We start from the raw sequence: 19,568 nt of genomic DNA on the forward strand, positions 1-19,568 counted from the left end.
GCCGAGCCGAGCCGAGCCGAGCCGAGCCCGGCCCCCACAGCGCCCCGCCCTCGGCCGCACCCCCCGCGCCACCTCCCGCGCGCCGCGGGGCACGCTGGGAAATGTAGTTACAGAACCAAACCAGGTCTCCGTCCCCAGGGCGCTCGGGAGGGCACCAACCGTCAAGGGACGGTCAGCAAGAGCCCCTTCGGCCTACGAAGCATGTCAGCAGGCAGCCCGAGGCCTTTTTCACTGTAAAAATGAAGTATTAATGTATGCCTGAAGCCAAGGAAGGAAGTTAAGGTGGCTGCAGGCTCCGCACCAACAAAATCCCCCTCCGAGGCCTGCTGCGGCTTGGCCCCGCCCCGCCCAGGCCTGTTCCCCCCCGCCGAGCTGCCCAGCCGACCTCACCTACCTCTGCTTTCCTCCTGCTTTTCTGTCCACTTTGGCTCTGACGGCTTCACATTTGCTCCCCCTGTTATCCTACCTTTGATAATATTCCCCATTCAACAACATTATACTCCATAACCAGTTAGAAAAAGATAGACATAAGGGAATATCTGCTCTTTATTTAATTGTTTTGTTTTTAAACATGCAGATGAAAATCATTGAAGCTGCTCTAGAAGGTTTGATGGAGGGTCACTGAAGAGGCAGACCACCTCTGGCACCACGTCCCCAAGCTGGAAGTCACTGGAGACTTGGAAGTGCCCCAGCAAGACAAGACACCTCAGCTGTGGCTGCTGGTGCTCTTCTCCTGGCACGCAGGCTGCTCTTTATGCAGGGTGCTTGGGGGATGGCCTCTGAAACAGGACAGCCATTCTAGGAACTATGGCTTGCTTCCAAACTACAACAATCAGCGGTCTTTATTATTAATCATTAAATTAATCCTAATAAAGCCTAATCCTTAGCAGTTCTTACACTCATTATGTTTTTCCTAAGACAGAGGTAAAAAATTGCCGTAGATTTTACTGAAGTCCCTCTGGTCCAATCTGCTGTCTCTGAGAATGCAAATATTGGCTTCTTTCATTATGCTTTTTGAGGATATGGGAGGCAAACAGCCTACAAGTCAAAGATGAAAATACTTCCAATACTAAATAGCTTTCCAACTGCCTTTTTCCTAAGAGCTATACAAAGCAACACACTTCTGTGGCTAATATTGCAAGCAAGGGTTAGGAAGAGGTAACACTTAGAAAAAGTAATGCTTATGTTATATATATTATATAAAATAATTCTGAGCTCTTAAAGACAGACAAGACTTGCTGGTTCATCTAGAAAAGGTTTATTATTATAATGATGTTAATATGTATAAAATTATAAAACATAGTGCATTACAGTGTACTTATAGTCAGTAGTAAATTATATTTGCATCAGTATTTAACAGCAAGTTTCTTTTTTAAAGGCACTCCTGGTCTTATTATGAAAGAATAATGCACTTGCAGATTTTTGTTTTGTTTGTTTACCCTACAGTTCAAAGCTAACATATCTCCACCCATAATCCACCTCTTCTACTCGTTATGCAATATATCCCGATTATCTTGTGTCCTTATTATTAGCAGCAACTAATGTTGGTCCTTATATACAGAACCCCTAGTTTCTATATTAACGTGTAAACATTAAAAGCTAATTAAGAGTTCATGAAAAAAAATTGCACTAAGTACTCTAACTGAAGTAGTCTAACTGAAGTAGTTTGTATTTTGTGTCTTCTAGGTAAAACAGCTACAATTAAGAGTCTTGTTTCATAAGAAAAGGTTGAATTTTCCTGTGAATTGAAACATGATTCATTCCTTTTATGTGGTACATATTCAAGGATTAAAACTGAACGAGCATAAAATTAAGACAATATCTTCCAGTTCTCCAGTTTTAAATAATTTGGAACTTGAGTTAGATACTTGCAGAATTGACAGATGCCTGACTACTTAGTCTATTTTCTTATAAAGAAGAATTTATAAATTCAAGACTGAGTTGTTACCAAACTGAGATAAATAATGGGATAAATGTACTCTAGAACTTGATGTACTAACAAATTTTAACAGAAAGCAGAGTGGAAAGTAAATTAACCTTTTAGATTATTAAATCTTGAGGAATGTAAGATGATATTGCTATGTAATGTGAATGACAGCTTTTACACATACTGTGTTTGTATTTGAATTGTGCCCTTTGGGAAAAAAATCTGTTTTCAATAAGTATAGACAGATTTTTTTCTCCGTTACCATTACAGAAAAAGAGAAGATGGCTCTACCGAAAATAAAAAAAACAATTCTTCCAGTGCCCAACAAAAGATATAGGTTGGCAAGTTGCCAATTACCTTTCTAAAAATAAAATGAAGATACTCAGCACCTCCTAGGCTGAGGTCCAAAGTGACCTACAAAGCATCATTAAACCACACAATCCATTTCTAAAGTTCAGGTCCACAATGGATAATCTACTTCACCCTCCAAAACAGACAAACTGATACTGCAAACAGCTCTCTTGACCTCTATAGTGCTCCACAGTAGAAATTAAAGGTGTTCATAATCTGAGCTGCTTATAGCTTTTCCATAGAGAGCATCTCTTCGAAGAAACAAAGTCAGAATTTTCAAAGTTGTGTTCCTCCTGATTCATACTGTCTTTTAAAGAATGTGTACACTGTGTTTTCCCTACCTTCCTCTAAAAAATTGGCAGATTGTGTTAATTAATGCAGCTTCCCTTTTTGTACTAAGCAGCAGAAAGATAACATAAATGTCTCACTATTGCTGACTAATCTTCAGTTTGACTGTGCAATCTCAGCAGTGCAAACTAACACAACGGCCATTTCCCTGAGAATTAGTCCAAAAAGCAGCTGCTTTTCACTCCTTGTACAATTACGCCTGTAATAATACTTCCACAACAAACTAATCTACCCCATTCACATTCTGCACTTCTCTTAAATCATTTGGCTTTGTATCCTGTCATCTTGACAAGCCAAGATACAAGAGATAAGCATAAGGTTCTGTACTGCATTATTACAGGCTAGTAGTGTCCAAAGACTTAACAGGAGCAATATCAATCTCTGATATCCAGCACATAGGACTATTCAGCTTTTTGGTACACAACTTAATCACAAACAGTATTGCAAATATACGGAATTCATTAACCCCTTCCGATATACATACTTATATACTCTAGTTAGTACAAAAGTGCAGTTAACATGATACTCTGTACCCTGCAAAGACATACTGGTTTTATTTGAAATAATTTCAAGTTTATGTGAAAGATTTCAGATTAAACTTTGTTCCACTTCCAGTCACCAGAAATTGATATAACACTGTAGTATGGTTATTACTGGGCAACCAGAGAAATACTCCGAAGATAATCTGCAGATGCCATTATGAAGTTAGTCCATTCTTCAGCAAGCACGTCAATGGAAACTTCCTCCCCGCCATATTCTTGTGGAAGAATGCTGACTGGGAAGTGTTCAGTCAAACTCTGCATGTAGTTATTTCCATGCATATACACCTAAAACAAAATATGGAAAGCATTTACTTCAGTATGAATGATAGACTCTCGGGTGAAAATAGACAGCAAAGAAACTCAATGCAAGAGCTGAAGCCCTAGCTTGGTTCCACTAAACAAAACATTACCATGTACTTGTTCATAATGAGCTCCTTAAATGAGGGAGAGAGTACTATGTAAGTAAGTTTCTTGTAGGCACTCAAACTCTGTCCTGCTCAGTATTTGCAATTTGAGTGAGCATGGACTACAACCTGAGCGCTGCATTTTACAGAGCTACAGGCACAGGAACCAAGACTAACTCTATACACTTGCTTTGGATTGGTTTAGCTCTGCTAATCAGGGTGCACACTGTGTTCACACAGCTAAAGTGATCCAAACCATGGGAAAAACTTTGGCCTTTGGCCTTGTCATGCAAGATACCATATATTTGCTTTCAGTCATTTCAATGAAATGAAAAGTTTGGCACCTGGCCATTACTATCTGGTCCTTCTAAATATTTAAGAACATTAGGTACTATGTATGTAGCTTCAGACAGTGCCAAGGATGATATTCAGAAGAACCTGGATCTCATTCCTACATTTCAGTCCTTATTTTTCAGCTTTAACTGAAATTAGATCCAGAACTGCTCCCCCACTTTAACCCTTCTAATAAGGTAGTTTTGGTTGTTCTCCTATTGCATTATTATAGGTGTTTTGAAGCTTTGTTCATTACTTCCAAACAAAAACTTTTCTAGGCTACTTATTAACACTTGACAACGATTTTCTGCAATTAATTAATATATGACACAAAGACTTCAAAAATATTCACTGAAAAGGCAGTTAGCTGCCTTTTGTCCAATGCATCCTCTTCAGAACCTCAGATAATTAGAGAATAGCAATTATTTCTAGGAAGATAAGGGGAACTGGTCCTGCTATTTTTTTCTTGTGCTCATACCTAGACCTCTAACCCCAGGGGACAAGCCAGTCTACCTCCGTTCCATTCCATGAACTGTGATATTTGGTCTGTCTCTTCCAATGGGCCTTTACTGCCCACCTGCCCTCTCTCCTGCTTTTTGAGTTCTGTCTAGTCCATGGGACTCTCTGAGCTAGATCAGGCAGCGAGGGTTGTAGGGGCTTCTTACACAGGCCTTACTATGACAGAGGAAAGGCCATGGCATTAGGCTGTTGCAGCATTTTTTTTTTTTTTTTAAATTATCTTTTGAGAGTTAGGAACTGCACAAGGCTGGTAGGAACAATCTAACCTCTGTCCTACATTGAATCACACATGCCAGGAAAAGCAGACTGGCAAATCACAGATCACTGTGACCAGCAAAATCTGGGTAAGCTGTCCTGGAGCAAAGTGGCTACTGCGAGTGCACGAGGTCTATGGCCTCAGACAAGGAAGCTTCCAAGTGGGAGTAAGAACAAAGAGGGCTGCTTCTTTTGCACCGTAGTCCTGATGTTAACATTTCACAGTATCCCCTCTTCTGCCAGCTGATACCTCCAAAATTCCTCCTATACTACAATGAATGCTTTCAGAATCCTTGGTGTGCATTTGCATCCAAATACAAACAGGGTTTTCAGGTTTAAAACTACAAATTAATATAAAACAACTAATAAGCTATTTGGAAAGCAAGTTGGAACTTTAGCCTGGCCTATTTAGCTATGCATAAATGCCTCTGCATATTCTTCGGAGCTAGAAAATTGTCTTCTACTGTCTTTGTATGGCTTGGAGCATAACAACGTTGTTCAGTGACAATTTCTCACTATCATTTACAGGCAGTGTGTAGCGAGATCTGACACCTATTCCTTTCTAGTTCTGTGGAAGATTTTCTGTGTGACCTTAAACAAATTATTTAACCTCTCTGTGTAACAGTGATTTTTATCTTTAGAGTGGTGGTAATAGCAATCACTTGCAACTCTCACATTACTGATGCCTACAAATGCTTTGCAATTAGATTCCTGCGGCCTGTACAGTAATAAAACATAAAAATGATTTATTCTTTTCAGTACTCAGAAGTAACAGATCCTAAGGAAAGTGCTAGAGATTGTCACATAGGGGTACTGTGACAGAAAGAAATATTTTGTATGCACTCACCCGTTCTTTTATTTTTTCAGTGAGAAAAGGCTTAATTAGAGCGAAGACTGGGTGGAAGAATAAAGGCTCATTAATCAAGTGGATACCTCGAACTTTCAGTGGAAAGGAATCCTGATAACATATATGAAAAACAGCATGAGAAAAAGAAATTATTAAAATGACTCTATTGTTAAAGACAAGTCTCTGAAAACTAGCTAGTCCATAGGTTACAGCACTCCCCTTGACTTTGCTAATTCCTGCACTTTGGAGTGCACCTAGTTTACACTGTCCTGCACAAAGCTTTGAAAAACATGTCTTATTCCTCCCATTAGAAGGAAGGCATTTCAGTATAAGTAATGTACACAAAGCTTGTGTTCAGCCTTTTCTCAGAAGTCCAGTTCTTCACAGCGGAGATCTTGCTGCTAGCTTACCAAAAAAGCCAGCTAGCCATGTGCTTTTATTGGCAACTGCACAGCATGAAAGAGGGTATGTACAAAGAGACTCTGTTGGTATTGAACCAAAGATTTGCCAAGAAATAATGAAGCCTGCTAGCTGTTTATTTTAAATAAATAATACACCATGTTACAAATTATATTTTTAAGGTTATTTGGGGAAAAATATTAAGATATAGGAAAATATTTTATAGTCAAATATAAAGCATTAAACCTACTAATTTTAAGTTAAATGAATGATATTTATAATTTAGAGACAAGATCTGAAATTAGTGGGAATTTTGCCCAAGCCAGAAGTTCAGTTTTACAGCAAGATCATTTTTCTTTACCGCTGTAATGAAAATAAAAATATATCTGTTATATAGCCTTTATAATATGAAATATTACTAGTTAGTAGATTCAGAATTTATTTAAAAGTGCCCAGCTTCAAAAGAAAATATGGCAATATTCAAAGACAGCATTAAGCGCGGGGGAAAGAATAGCTTCCATTTATATTCCGCCTAACTGATACTACCTCTGTAACCAGAGTTTTACTAATAGAAACTGTACTTCTCACAAACAGTTCTCCCCCCCACCCCAGTAGCCCTCTTCACATTATTTTATTTTTTTTCCTTACCCATAGAAGAATGCATGAAATACACAGTTTCCTAAGTGCAAACTTCTTTTAGATTTTAATGTAGGATAAAGACTTTAAAACTATTAGATTATATGTTTACTGCATGTTATTATGTATTATTATATGTTTAAATTCTGCTATCATGTTTTTAACAAAATAATGTGATTTTGCCTGGGGTAACAGATTTTTCAAGATGATATTACTTATCGATATTACTTTTTGATGTTACTTTGCTTTTCATTTCTTATTGTACATTTCCTTTCTATATACTTCTATTTCTCTACATAAGATAATGATTTGCAAGAAAGACAACATTCTTAAGAGGAAAAAATAGGGCTGAAACTAAGGTTCCTAAATTTTTGCAACAATAGAACAATTTCTGGGTGAAATATATAAACCCAATTTAAATGATGATAGGAATCTGAAAAAAAGAATCAAGCTTATTTCGCTTTTAAGAAAACACTGGAAACAGTCTTTTTTCTCCCATTTTCAATAGCTATAACAAACATTTAGAAGCTTGAAAAACATGGAAAAAATTGGAAATAGGTCAAGACAGAAACATCACATTCAAAGAATTTCCTGGTTGCAGGTACAGATTGAAACCTTCAGATTTAATTGTGAATCCTCTTCTTCCTCCTTTCCTCTCACTATTTGAAAGTTATAAAATTACTAGCAACTTGTACACTGCCTCAGAAAGCAGCTAACACACTCTCACAGCAACTCATGAGATCTGGCCCAAGATCAAGATTTCTCTTATTCTAGATGGGAAAAGTTGGAAATGTCTGCTGGTTTCATTGAAATTTCACAGTAGATATCAAAAAGGAAGAACAACTGAAGTTTCTATGCTATTAGTCCAATGACTCAACCTCAGATATGAGCCTTACCAAATCAGAGCAAGAGATTATCTCCCTGGGTCATTGCTACGTCACAGGTCAACAGTTTTATTATTACTGATTTTCAGCCTAACTTCTGAAGAAAAAAAGGCTTATTGGACTACACCATAGCTCACCTGTCAATTCTCTGTCCTTCTCTCTTTTTTTTTTTCCCAAGTAACCTTTGAATCTATTGACAAATTTCAGCCGAATTCGACAGAAAGAAAAATATCTTAAAGACAGTCAGTCCCTATAAGTTTTGTGAAAATGAGAGGTGAGGTAGCAGTGAGTTGCACAAAACAATGCTCACGTCAGGGGGAAAAGCAAGCAGAACATAAGCATTATACATTCTGCTGGTAGCAGATGGATGGTCACTTAACATCATCCATACTGGCCAACAAGTTAGTACAGTCTTGCTCTTGACTGCTCTTAGCATATGCTATCTTCTCTGGGTGTCGGGGGGGGGAAAAAAAAAAAAAAAAGGTCTTTGAAAGGTCTTTGAATGTAGCGTTAATGCTCAAAAGAATGGAACAGAGGAAGTGAAACGGGATAACTAACACAGATCCTTACAAAATCAGGCTTCATCTGTTCTTACGCTCATGGAATTCTTATGCTGTAACAGATGGGTGGAGTTCAAACAAAACATCAGTGGTTATAGGGCATTTGCTGCTATACAAGAACATACTTTAAGTCACATCAAGCATAACTTATACCTAAGTTATCTGACTTTGAACAGATTTAAGATTTTGTTCTTTCAAGCTGCATGACCTCTACAAAGACCTAAGGAACGCAAGCTTGCCATAAGTTTGAACAGAAAAATTTTGAGGGATAGCAGTGAAGTAGCTCAAAGCAATATGTCATACTTACTGTGAGCACAGCAGCAATTTTATTGGCCACTGCTGGACTGATTTGAAATGCATGAGCGAATTGCCACCCTTGCAGATCAAAGATAGCCTTGACTCCATTTCGCTGAGTTTCGATCTCCTTTACAATGAGTTCAGATGTGATAAGACTTACCCGAAACACATCATATGCTGTAAATAATTTGGGATCCCATTGTCCTGAAGAATAACAGATTGCACTGTATTACCACAAGGATACCACATACACCTCTACTTCCGCTTGCTACTGCTTCTAATGTGCTTCTCAGGAACGAGAAGTAACCAGCAATATCAAAGGTTTTGAAATAACTTCTCTACTGGCAAATCTGTTTATTTTCTGTGCCTGCTTTGCCACTCATTTTTCACATCGTATTTTGTGGCTGATACCAGAGAGGCTACCTACTATAGTATTTTCCACCTACAGCTGTGGCCTCCAATACCAGAGTTTGATAGGAAGAGCTTAAGCCAGGTTAGCAGAAACCAAACGGAAGCATGGCATAGCTCAAAGGGGATAATCACTGGCCACAGGCTTCAGCAACTCCTGAAGGAAGCCACAGATCATAAATTCATAGCCTATGCATTTTTCTTCAGTACAGTAATTCTGCCAATATTCAGTGAATCCCATTTTTTTCTGAGGCCTGAGCAAAGAATTGCATGGGAGGAGTCTTAACCCTAGCTGTGATCTTCAGAGAGCACAACTTTGTAGGGAGATGTAATACCTTCTATCAGACCAGCTGGTATTAAAAAAAAATTCTTTGAGAGCTGGCAAAATCATTTCTCTGTTCAAAACAAAGAAACAGGCTAATGTGTAATCATTTAGTCACAACATTTTTTTAAAAGACTGTTGAGATTGCATCAAACAAACCAAGGATCTTCAGACTGTTGCTTATACAGGGCACTTTGGATACATCTGAACAGTGGAAATCAAGTGAACTTCTCACCTCAGGCCTAGACTGAAAGTTGGTACATAACCACGTGTGCACCCCTTCTGCTATTCTCTTTTTCCCCTCTATGCCACATCTGCACCTGTATCACAGTCTCAGCATATGGCTTTAAAAATCCTCATGGAAACCAATTACTGCATGGACCCTCAGGCCCAAATAATTACATATACTTAAAAGTTGTAAACATTTAACCTCATTACTTTTTTGATTTAGACATAAATACCACTGAAAAGGAAACCATTTCTTCATAAAAGATTGTACAGCTTTAGCCATACTAGTATATAGGACAAATGATATAACTCCTTTTCACCTCAGTAAACCCTTTATATTAATGTTAAGGTGTTTCTAAAAATACATGCATATTACAAAAGGGAACAGAAATATGTTATCCTTCTAGTTAAGACATTCTGACATAATTTTCAATTTTACCAACCCCTGGGGTTGTACCCATAAAAGAATTTTTCCACTTAAATTGTAATAGTTAAAAAATATATAATATATGTCAGCACACGAGCCAAGTGTGAAACAGGTCCGGGAAGTTTTGTCACTCACCAATTCTGTATATTAGAACTTTGCTTCCATGTGGGTCCCTTGATCTCAGGACTCCATGGTAGCCAGCTTGCAAAAGACCAAGAATGGAAGACGGTCGTAAATCTGCACTTATTTCTGGGCATTCAGTTCTCCACTTCTGGTAATTCTTCAATAACTGAGGGGAGAGAAAAAAAAGAAAAAAGTGCAGAGGTCAGATGAGGATGAGGTAAGTGAGATGAAAAGCACAGTTCAAAAAAATGTGTTTTCAACATGTGGCACAGTCACAGGTTTAATTTATTAAATTGACTAATGTTTCAATGTGTATTTTAAGCAAATCACTCCTAGAAGCAGAAAGTTGATATACTGGATCACATAAGTGAGCGGTCTCAAGTTCTGTGCATCCTACTTTTATTCAAAGTACGTTTTTTTCCTTTGGTTTCCACTGGACACTGAGCAGAAATTTATATTTGGTAAACCATAATATTGAGATATTTTACCACCTGGAGTTGTTATGATGAACTTAGAACTCTGTCAATTTGTTAACAGACTGCAACCATCCTGTTGTGCCAGAAGAGAAACCTGGAGTATGTAGAAAATGCTAGTAGTTTCTACATAAAATACAGGGGAAAAAAAGATAGGCTTTTTACTTGGGACATATTTAGGATTATTCAGTTTGATACTTCATCAGATTCATTCAGGGCTTGTAGAAGAGATATACAAAATCTTACAGAAGGAACATCTCCCACCCCGCAAAGTATGGTCCCATTTAGTCATACAAAGACACATTACAAAGTCATTAATACTTGCGGTTTACTATTTGAAACAGATATGGTAATCAGCATATCTACAGCACATTTTCAAAGATAAGTCCCTCCCACCCCTCCGAAACAGCATAAAATAATGCAGTTGATCCATCTCTTTCATTACCCACTAGACAATTTTTCATCTCCCAGAGAGGAAATAATGAGAACCTGTTTGCTAAAACAGAGATACTGCCTATTGTCAGCAACATGATGACCCTTGTTCATAAGGCAGCATCATACGCTCATACTTCTGAGGGATAGGATGGGCTGTGTGTTGAAGGGTAACGGTTAATTCTAAAGAAGAAGAATCGGCTAAAGGCATTCCTTTCTGAGGTAACATCTATATAGAGGAATTACAGATAATACTATGAAAAGTTATCTTAAGAGATTGATCTTGAAAAATTAAGTTGGTGATGCAGTAATTCTAATTTCCAGTCTAATTACATTTTCCCCATTAAAATAAAGAAATGAGGTGGTGGTGGAGAAACTAAAGTTTACTTCTGACATTTTAAATAGGTAAGTAGGAATGCAAGACTATCTTCTATAAAGCTTAGTCTCAGTTCATCAACTAAAATCTGCCTCTGCTGCATCTCCCACACTAAGTTCCCTGGCACGGAATTTGGAGAGCTGAAGTATAGCCCAGGCAAATGATTTAAACTTTGTATTAAATTTTCCTAAATAGCTACAGTTTAGGCTTCTACCCTGAGATTTTCAAAGGCGTTAAGGCAATCAGGAATTTTCAGTACCTCGTTTCACAAACTGAAACATAGGTTTAAATCTTAAAGATAGCATGCACAGGCTAGCCTGTCAAATTGTTAGTGTTTTTGCTGGTTTGATGAAATAAAATACAATCTGATCCTCAGCACAGTTTCACATAATAAATATGTTCACCACAATGAAAGTATCAACCAACATTCTCTGAAGTCTCTTAAACTGTATTTATTAGTTTCTAAATTACCCCACATTTCAAAACAAAAGCAATAGAGTTAAAAGAATTGTCAGCTCCAACCAGTAAAACACAATCTTAAATAAATTACAAATTTCTCATACCCATGCAATGATCCCCCGAGACAATCATTTTCTTTGCCTTCCTCCTAGAAAGGATGGCTGGAAGGAACCTCAGTGGAAACTGAATTCATCCCTTGGAACATCACAGCATCAACCATGCCAAACCTAATCCTCACCACCTTGTACCTCATAGTCTGCTTACGTTAGATAATTAGTCCTAACAGTGATTTCTTACTATTCCCTCTACTTTCAAGTTTCTTGTATCATATTATACACACACATTATTTTTTGTCATCTTAAAGCTCTTCTTTTCAGATGAAGATCCTGAATTGTCTTGAAGGTCTCTCAAATGGATTGTCACGAGGAAGCTGTTTAATGGGCATTAGTGTTTGTCATCAGAATTCACTTACGAATAGATGAGATACAGATCAGCAATTATAGATATGCTTCATGGAAATATTACTTATAAATATGTATTGAGCGACGAAGAAGCTCTTCAGTCACACTAGAATCCCATTTGATTTGATATTGAGGAAGTCTATGAAAGCTAGATCCTAAACCATACATTGTAAATGGAAGAGTTGAACTGTTGGAAGAATTTTACTACAGAAGTTTGACCAGTTTTTGCATTCAAACAGTTCTAGTCTAGTAGTCTAGGCTAACTGGTGGAAAGAAAAGGTTAAAAAAAAAAAAAAGAGAGAGAGAAAGGTGGGGTGGCAGGGGGGAAGAAGTTAATTAATAGAATGAAGTAAATAGAAGTCCACTGTGATTGCAAAAACAGGCCAGATTAGATACTATGATTATCTCACTCTGTTACTGCTTGACTCCTTACAAAGGGCACTGTTTGAGCAATCCTGACCACTTTGTGCCAGCCAGACAGCACTGTAGACATATTATTCTCTTTTGTCCCTCCAATACAGACACTTAAATAACAGCAAAAAATACAAAAATACCCTCAAAATACTATCCAAACATCTATAGCTTCAATATTCCTTTCTTTTCTCCTAAAATCAGTTGTATCCACAATTTAACGAACATAATTAACCATTACATAATTATTTTAAACAGCTCTTTGAAAGAGCTGCTTGCCAAAACCAAGATGAGAACAGAAGTAATTCATTCGTTCAATCCTCTAAGTAATCCTATCCCATCAGTACAGTTAGTTTCTCACTTTCATGAATATTAACATTTTCCAAGAAGTTCTGAGGATAGGGAGAAGGGGAATGGGGTACATAGTTTATGACACACTAAAGATCCTTATGAAAGGCATGAGTTACTTACTGGAAAGTACCTTAGCAGTTTTTATTAAATTAATTGATTCTTAGCAGCTGGATATACTAAAGTCACATAGAGCTATGTACATGAGTAATCCTTGAACATATAACTGTGAATTCAGAAACTAGCAGTGGGCACGTACAATTTTCTTTCATTTTATTTTGAAAATTTGTAGTTTAACATTGTTTAAATATTCAAATAGATTTTTTTTTTTAATTAGCAAAACACTTCTTCCAGTAAAGAGAACAAGGAAATAAAATATTAGATATAATAATCAGTCTGCATGTAGAAGATTAAGCAACCTAAAACAATCAGGGAAAACAGGAGTGTTTATTACATTTTATAAAAAATGGCTCATGCACTTACAATGCAAGGACAACAACTCAATGTACTTAGCATCTGAAAATATATGCAAGATAACTTGATAAATGGGGAAAGCTGGATGAAAAGCTTCAGTTTCTGGAGTTAGGTATTTAATTAAGAGAGTTTTCTGAGGTCTGTTGGGGATAGTTCCAGATTTCTGAAATCAGAGATGATAACGTTACTGATTAATCCAAGATTCATGTGCTACAAAGCAAAAAACATGAACTTAGTACTTTACCTAGAAATAAAAGAAAACAACGTGTTTGCTACAGAAACCAATGTGTTTTTATATAAAAATAGATTATTGCTTCTTGTTTAATAACTACTTGTTCATATTAACAAAGGTGCTATATAGAATTCGGCCTCTACTGTGCCAGCTGTTGTACCAGTATATACAATTTTTAGGAAAAAAAAAGTTTTCTATTGACATTCTTTGGAGGAGAAACCAACATTTCAAAATCTAGAATATGTGTGTGTGTGTGCGCGCACGCATGCGTGTATGTCTACCTATATACAGAATGCAAACATATGACATCTATAGAGATACAGACTATAAGAATATTTTTATATAGACATCAAATTTCCCTAATTGCACACTTATTACCTCTTTGCCTGTTGGGAGAAGACTGGTGTACACATAAGTTTAGGCATTTAGCTTAGCACAAAAGGAAGACCAGCTGACTAATTTATGTTTCGTCAATAGTCAGTTTGGAGAGCCTAATAGGGGCTCTTCCACCTTTCTGAGGAATCTCTCTGTATTGATCATTGAGGGAGGGTAAGAAAAGCAGCCAATTATCTGATTTAAGCCTGGTGTTTGAATTTGGATGGTGTGAAGATCCTCAGCAATAATGCCTGAAAGTCAGCGGTACCCTGGACACTGTGCAAAACAAGTTTTCTTTCGTATAATAGTTATTCTAAGCAATTATTTGCAGTACGACATACTAGAAGGTCTTGATTCCTCCACAAGTCAAATACTTTGCACAGAGAGTCTAGTTATACCTTTGTATCAAACAGAACTTCTAAAAGGGTCCTAGATATTTAGATGGCTTTGAGCCCCATAAAAACAACGCTTACAAAAGTAAGTAGCATGTTATGAAAACATCTCTTGATGTGCATTTTTACTAATGTAAATGCTTTTCAATGTTGCATTGTTACTCAATGTAAAGACTTTCATTCTTTTCCCCAGAGAATAATTTATTTCAGGTACACAAAGGCAGTATCCTCAAGCCACTGAGAATTATCCTGATACTCTCTTCTGTCATGGGATGCAATGCAAAGGACATAATAAAACGCACTAGGGAAAAAGAGTTATGGAGGGAAGCAGGTGCCAGTTCTCCAGATTTCACTGAAGCTTTTTGACGTACCATTACCAAATCCAGGTGATAGTGTTTTTGATCACAATACAGTCAAACATATGCAATGTAGCTGTGTACAGGAAAAAAAAAAAAAAGGATGTAAATCCATTGCTAATGGAGACCCATGGGCCTTGCTTCTCAATTTGAAACATATATAGTAGGTAGGTCTATCTGTACAAATTAATGAGAAAACAACATGCTTAGCTCTTATATTCCAGACTGAAATTAATCCCCATGGCAGCATTAACATCTGATCTGTACCTGTACCTCCCACAGGGATTACAAAGGCACAGCTAAAAATCCAGTTACAATATAACACAGTTCCTTCTAAGTGTTATTTTTTTTGTTGGTAAGTACTGCCCAGAACTTTCACAGGACAAGGAAATTTCTTATTTGCATGTTTGAGGTTTGTTGTGTTGTTTGTCAGTTATAGTTACCCTGTGTCAAAGGACTTCTCTGTTTATTCTAGGAGACAAATCTCTGCCAGCATTCCACGTAGACCGACTTAACTCTTTCTTACCAATAACATTCATATATTTAAAATCCTTTACGGGAAGCTATTTGCTTCTTCTGTATTCAAGTGGTCAGGGTTTATGCCTGCTTCTCCAGTCACTTTCTAAGGTAAGGCATTTGGCCAAATTTAATTCTTCCCATGATTCAAAACGCAAGAAAAATAATTCCCCCTTTTAATTTGAGAATAAACTGTTATTGAACTTAATCAAATATATCATTGGCTATAAAAAAAAAAAAAAGACATTTTGGTTCTTAGAGTTCTTCAGATTCCGCTACCTATTTCAGTGGTGGATTTTCTTCTAACATGAAATATATCAACAGACCAGCACTTGAAAGCAAGTCTGGAATTGCCAGTGGAAAAATGTAAAAGTAATATCTGATTTAGGATTCCTGCTCCAATGAGTTATCACAAGTGATTTAGACACAGAATGTCTTGCCACAGTCTACCTGATTACTCTTTTCTGAAACATTTCCAAATGTTGATAAACTGAAGTTTCTGATAGGTCAAGAATCAAATTCATTTGTGACAAATACCAGCCAGGGATGAATCAATAATCAGTCTTGTCAGTGGCCTCTTATTCCTTATTTAAGACTAAGTATAAGCCAATACTAAGAAAGATGCTGGGCAACAGCTTGAAGGCCTTTGGTCATTAGCATTGACATAGCCACAGACTTTGACCATTCCTCAGCTGCTCTCCAAGTACTGTGGAGCTAATATGCAGAAGCCCAGTGGGTGAAATGGGCTGGATCCCTCTGACATGTAATCTGAGAGGGTACATCTAACCAGGAGTGTAGGGCGCACCCACTGTCTAGACTAATGACAGCAGGGCTCTGTCTAGGGTGAAATACAAACATAAGGTCTGCATGAGATCAGATTTGGACTAGCCGAAGATACACCTTATGACCACCATGGATCTTTGCACAATAATTCTCTAAGGCTTTTTAAGAAAAAAGTGGTTGCAGATAAGCACGTTCCATTTTATTTATTCTTGTTACGTGCTTTTTGCCTTCCTCCTATGCTGTTTCCAAAGAGAAGCAATCTAGAAATCAGTGTTGGCTGGTAGACTAAGTAAAAGTAGCTACAGCATTTGGAGACCTGGAGTGCTAGATGGAAAGATTAAACTCTGGTGGTTTTTTGAACATCAGAGTCTCTTAGTTCAAAGAAGGATTCAGACAAGAAATTTAAAACTTAGCACCCTACAGACCCAGAAATTCTAAAAAGATTCTGTAAAGAATCTTCCAAAGTAAGTCCCCAGCCCTAGAGAGGTGAGGGGTCTGGAAGGATAGTAAAGGATGTTAGAGACATTAGACAGTAAAGAATGTTAGTGGGTCGCAGACAAAAAGGGGGTTAACTCTTAAGAAGGGCATAGGAAATTTTCTACTTTGTAGACTCCATTCTCAATCTAGCTTAGATTCCACATTCTTCAAGATTAGCGCTGCCTACAATATTTTCTCATGATTAATTACAAGAAAGCGCAGAAACCTATGGGTCAAATTCTGGAATGCCACTGCCCTGTCTACAGAATTATCAGCTTCCAATATTACAACATATGTAGGAGTGCATATTTAGGAGTGCATGTTATCTTCATTAAGTGCTACTTTTTGAACCAAGTAATATATGAAGAATATTTGGCTTTTGGGGGGAAAGAAAAAGAAGACAGTCTTCACAGTTACAGTTCCTAGTGCACATGTCTGATAATGAGCAATCTCAGGGCTTTCAAGCAAAGGTAAGATACATAAAATAATCAAAGGAATGTGACTTGACTTGCTAGTTCTTCTGCTAAGGAGAAAAATTTGAAGCTGTGACCAAAATCTTATGAGCCAAATGAAAAGAACACAAAATACAATTTTTAAAGCTACTGATGATTAAGGACTTAATTCAGTTTCCGATATGTTTGTTTAGCGATCCTGAGCTTGCAATATACCCATATTTGAACAATCTTCTGTTATGATGGCACTAAATTTGGAAAATCTACAGCATATAGAAGTCAGAAAATAAAGGTGAGGTTTGTTGGGCAATTCTGCGTCACCCACATCAAATTCTATTAAGACACAGTCTCTGTTTGATACAAGTGAATTAATGGTTTGCCTTGAGAAAATTCAGAAATACTTTCTGTTCAAAATAGTTAGTGGTTATCAATCCACCCATATAAAAAAGAAACCATTACTAATAATTCCTGTCTTAGGATATTTAAAATACACACTCACTGTCAGTATGGCAAAGAGCCATACAAACAGCCAAGAAAGTAACAAATCTTATCAAAGCCTGAAAGAAGTGCTATGAATGAACGGACTCCAACATAAAGGAAATTATTTACTGATATCTTTGAGTCAGGGCAGCTCTAAAAGAAATATGTAAAAAAAAAAAAAAAAAAAAAGTAGTAACAAAGAACAAAGCATGATAAGGATGTTCTTTAAAGTGTATTGCATCCTGATGGGAGTTGTGACCTTAGCACATTTACTGTAACCTTTAATTAGGCGGGTGAGATTACACGAAGCTACTTAGAGTAACGCACACTGCTATGGCACCACTCCAGAGAGGCGCATCCCCAGCAATTAGTTACACTCCGAAACTCCCTGCTTGGCCTAGTCACAGGCGGGTTTACCCACCCAAACGCCTACTCTAGCCCTGTGCCTAGCCCTAGTGAGGGCAGCGCACCTCCCCGCCCCCCCTCCGTTTCTGAATCGATCAGCCTTCCCCGCACCTCCGCCCCCCCCGGGCCGCCTGCGGGCACCCGAGCCCCGCGGCTGGGGGCTCGGGCACGACGCCCCGCGGGAGCCTCCCCGCGCCCCTCCGCGCCGGCCGGCAGCCAGGGCTCCCGCCGCCCTCCCAGGCCGGGACGCACGGCCCCCCCTCCCCATCCTGCTGCTCCTCCTGCTCGCCCCTCGGGACTCCGACGCTCCGCACCCCTCTTACCCTCCAGGCCGGCTCCAGGTCGAAATCTCGGGCTCGCAAGAACCGCAGCAGGAAGGAGTCGACGAGGGGCTGCGGCCAGCGCTGCCTGTGCTCCGCCTGCGCGCGGCGCCGCAGCTCGGCCAGGGCGCTGCGCCCCCGCGGCGACTGCTCGGGCAGCTCGCCGGGGCACCTGCCGCCCGCCGCCCCCTGCGACATAGCGCAGCGCGGCCGCCGCTCCGCTCCGCTCCGCTCCCCTGCCCGCGGGACGCCGGCCGGGCCGAGCCGAGCCGCGCCGCGCCGGGGAGCGGCCGCGCGGCCTCCGCCCCCGGCGGCGCTTAACCCCCTCGGCGCCCTCCGGCTGCTGCGCGCCCCCGCCGCGGAGCGGCCGGTGCCCCCGGCGGCACTGCCCTCCGAAACAGGCTGGAGGTACCGCGCCTTCCTCAGCGTCCCCGCCCGAACCGACTTCTTCGCCTTCACACGTTATTTCCGCCCCCCCCCCCCCATTTAAGGAATTGGCCAGGTTTCACGCGTTCTATGCGTTAAGCCGGTTTGTCTCCTGGGGCTGCGTGGGGTTTGTCCCACTCCCTGCGGCGGCAGCGGGGCTGGCCCCGCTGCGGGGAGGCTTTCTCCTTGCCTTCTCTCATGGTGTTGATGGGGGCCAGAAGGTGCCTGAACCAGCCGTCTGAAGCTGATACATCCTGGAACTTTGAAAAGCACTAAGAAAAGTAGCCTGCCTTTTAGGGGAAAAAATCTTCAGATATTAAATGGCAAAAAGCAACAATCTCATTGCACGTGCAGCTGGGAACCTCTATATTAATGGGATCCCAGTGTTGGTAGAAAACTGTCTTGGAGCACCTAATCATTAACATGAATATGCAGTAATAGAAATATATCTAGTCTGCCTGGGAGGGAGATAGGATGATGAAATTAAAATCAACTTTAGTCCAACTTTGTGGCCCAGCAGTAAGTTCCAATTATCTAAGGTGAAGAGTTCACTGCTTCTATTAGTATTTTTATTATAACCATTTCCTTTGATTAGGCTTCCTTTGATATCTCTCTCTGGGCTACTTAGGCTAAAAGCCTTACGTCATTTAATGTACAATTTATAAGTCATACTTAGGCCTACTAAAAGGTTTAGAAAAGTTTGTTCCAGATAATCTTCCCCCTTTCTGGCTTTCTTTATGTATCTCTATATATCTTACTAGTTGCTCTTAGGGTTAGTAGCAAACAGTCTTACTATTCTGCATTTGTAGACTGCCTCACCATGTCCATGTGGCTCCTGCATACTTCTCACATGTCCACATTGGTGTTAAGGAGTTTTACTCCCAATTTTGGTGACACCCTCAGTTTTATAAATGTAAAAGAAGCTATCTAACTGAATGCAGATAGGTAAAGTAAGGGAGAAATGTGAATAACATTGTCACACTAGAGCAGAAACTCAAGGGATAGGGAGGATAAGCCTGCAGGGGCCAGTGTTAAGGCAGTAAAGGATAAAAGTTACAAAAAGGGTGAGGATCAAGACTGTGGTGGACATGCACAATGGCAGGGAAAGTG

At 39.2% G+C, this 19,568-nt stretch overlaps 1 protein-coding gene across 1 annotated transcript; it reads right to left on the reverse strand.

Moving 5' to 3' along the window:
- Nucleotides 1-1,262: 1,262 nt before the first annotated feature.
- On the reverse strand, nucleotides 1,263-18,230 carry TTPA (alpha tocopherol transfer protein). Its single transcript, XM_067290020.1, has 5 exons — nucleotides 18,036-18,230; nucleotides 9,823-9,976; nucleotides 8,463-8,506; nucleotides 5,527-5,637; nucleotides 1,263-3,453 (listed from the first exon to the last, which is right to left on the reverse strand). Exons 1-5 carry the CDS (start codon nucleotides 18,228-18,230, stop codon nucleotides 3,277-3,279), a joined length of 681 nt encoding a protein of 226 aa, XP_067146121.1. The 3' UTR covers nucleotides 1,263-3,276.
- Between the last annotated feature and the right edge of the window lie 1,338 nt (nucleotides 18,231-19,568).

The sequence above is a fragment of the Apteryx mantelli genome, chromosome 2, assembly GCF_036417845.1.
Source record: "Apteryx mantelli isolate bAptMan1 chromosome 2, bAptMan1.hap1, whole genome shotgun sequence".
NCBI classification, from domain to species: domain Eukaryota; kingdom Metazoa; phylum Chordata; class Aves; order Apterygiformes; family Apterygidae; genus Apteryx; species Apteryx mantelli.